The sequence below is a fragment of the Penaeus vannamei genome, chromosome 13 (assembly GCF_042767895.1).
Source record: "Penaeus vannamei isolate JL-2024 chromosome 13, ASM4276789v1, whole genome shotgun sequence".
NCBI classification, from domain to species: Eukaryota; Metazoa; Arthropoda; class Malacostraca; order Decapoda; family Penaeidae; genus Penaeus; species Penaeus vannamei.
Window position 1 is genome coordinate 44782691 of NC_091561.1, and position 2500 is coordinate 44785190.

A 2500-nucleotide genomic window follows, 5' to 3' on the forward strand; every position below is an offset into this window, starting at 1 on the left:
CCATTATCATTGTTTTTACTATTATGATTATGATCATTATCATCATCATATCTTTCTTCATCATTATTATCATCATTATCATTATTACCATTATCATAACCCCAGCAAAAATAACAATGAGAATGATTATGATGATAGTGGCTATAGTTATTGTTATTATCATTATTATCATCACCATTATCATTGTTTTATTATGATTATCATCATTCTCATCATCATATTTTTCTTCTCTATTATCATCATTATCATTATTACTGTTATCATAACACCAGCAAAAATAACAATGAGAATTATGATGATATTATAATATAATGATGAAGATAAAGTGACAGCGATATTAAATTAATTGCTATGACTATCATGCAGAAAATACGTCCATTTCATTTACACGACGCTATTTGTGATAACACTCAATGACCTGTTGTTAAAGATTACATTAGTTGGGATTTGATTGGTGAGTGTATAAAGATTCTGGTATGTGTGTGTGTGTGTTTGTGTGCGTGTGCTTGTGTGTTTGTGTGCGTGTGTTTGTGTGTGTGTTCGTGTGTTTGAGTGCGTGTTCGTGTTCGTGTGTTTGAGTGCGTGTTCGTGTTCGTGTGTTTGAGTGCGTGTGTATTCGTGTGCGTGTGTATTTGTGTGCGTGTGTTCGTGTGCGTGTGTGTTCGTTTACGTGTGTATATCTGTGTATCGAAAATGTTAAGAATTTCCCTTCGAAACGTATCATTATTGTGTCTCTTCCCATCTATCTTCCTACATGTTTACGTATAAATACATACATACATACTTACATACGTGCACAAAAGTAATATTATGTATGAGCGAGCATCTTTCTACAGATCTACGTATACAAACATACTTATGGGTGTGTATGACTGTGTGTGTTTATGTAAAGTATAGATATTTTTTTAATGCAAAAATAAAATTTACAGCCTTACCTTCAGGACAGCCCTCACGCCCACACACACTCGCTCCTGTGGCGGCTTGAATAATTGTTACGGTAAACATTAACAGGAAAAATAAACGTGACATTCTACACTTTTTTCTTCCTTTTAACACTTCAAAAATCAATATCTTATTCTATATTTATTATCCACTCTAAAACGAGTAAATTTCAATCTATCTTTCTTTTTAAAAACGCGTTTAAAATGTAATATATATATAAAAGAAAATAGATTCGTAGCCCCCCAGCGCGCGACGAAGGTCCGAAACCCTGAGAGCTCCAGCGCGCGTCCGAGAGTGAGATCGTCCTACTCACGAGGGTATAATATAACCCCGCGCTCCTCGCCTCGCAGGTTCATCCCGTGACCTCAGAAGCTACGTCACTTCCGACCTGATGATGATTCATGCACTCGGAAACTTTTTTAAAAATTTAAAGGGAGTAAATACACATCCGCAATTGATGGCTAACTTTATATAATTAAGGTAAAGGATGTGTTATTTGTATAGGTGGAGGTCGGGAGAGGGGAGGGGGGGGAGGGGGTAGAGGGAGAGTGGAAATTACCATTAAATTATGTCCGGGTTTGGGAGAAATAGATATTAATTGTCAACGCGGTAATAATAAACAAATAGTGTAGTGTGTTGCAGAGGTTTATACAAATCTGAATAAACATAGTAATGGCAACATGAGATACAAACTAACGCAATGTAGAAATTAAAAAGAAAAAAAATAGTCCAAAGATAGAGATATTTTCACGAAACTTCTTTTCCATTTTCTAAAGCTTTAAGTCATTCTAATACAATTACTTCCTTTGAACAATAAAAAATGGGTCTTGGGATTCCGCCGCTGGTTAGTCAGTCCATGCATTTCTGTTGTTACTGGTCAACAGAAAAGTTGTTGTTTTTTTGTGCATGGTCATATATATAAAGAATATACACGTGTGTGTGTGTGCATATGAATATATATATACATACATACATACATACATATATATATATATATATATATATATATATATATATATATATATATATATATATACATACACACACACACACACACACACACACACACACACACACACACACACACACACACACACACACACACACATATATATATATATATATATATATATATATATATATATATATATATATATATATATATACATATATATATATATACATATATATATATACATATATATATATATATATATATATATATATATATATATATATATATATATATATATGTATACATATATGTATATATATGTATATATATATATATATATATATATATATATATATATATATATATATATATATATATATATATATATATATGTATATATATGTATATATGTATATATATATATATATATATATATATATATATATATATATGTATATATATATATATATATATATATATATATATATATACATATATATATATACATATGATACATACATATATATGTATATATATACATATATATACATATATATACATATAATACATATATATATACATATATAGGCCTATATACATATA

At 29.5% G+C, this 2500-nt stretch overlaps 1 protein-coding gene and 1 non-coding gene across 2 annotated transcripts in view; one reads left to right on the forward strand and one right to left on the reverse strand.

Annotated features, from left to right (window-relative positions):
* LOC113804563 (astacin-like metalloprotease toxin 2) overlaps positions 1-1222 on the reverse strand; it is a 10079-nt gene extending 8857 nt beyond the window's left edge. The window contains exon 1 of the mRNA XM_070129308.1: positions 936-1222. Coding sequence (XP_069985409.1) covers positions 936-1029 — 94 coding nt within the window. The 5' untranslated portion in view covers positions 1030-1222. The remainder of the gene's footprint in view (positions 1-935) is intronic.
* A 1260-nt stretch (positions 1223-2482) lies between these two features.
* The window catches only part of LOC138863872 (small nucleolar RNA snR46), a 169-nt gene continuing 151 nt past the window's right edge, over positions 2483-2500 (forward strand). Inside the window, exon 1 of the small nucleolar RNA XR_011399041.1 lies at positions 2483-2500. This exon is cut by the window's right edge and continues 151 nt beyond it. This is a non-coding gene — a small nucleolar RNA (small nucleolar RNA snR46).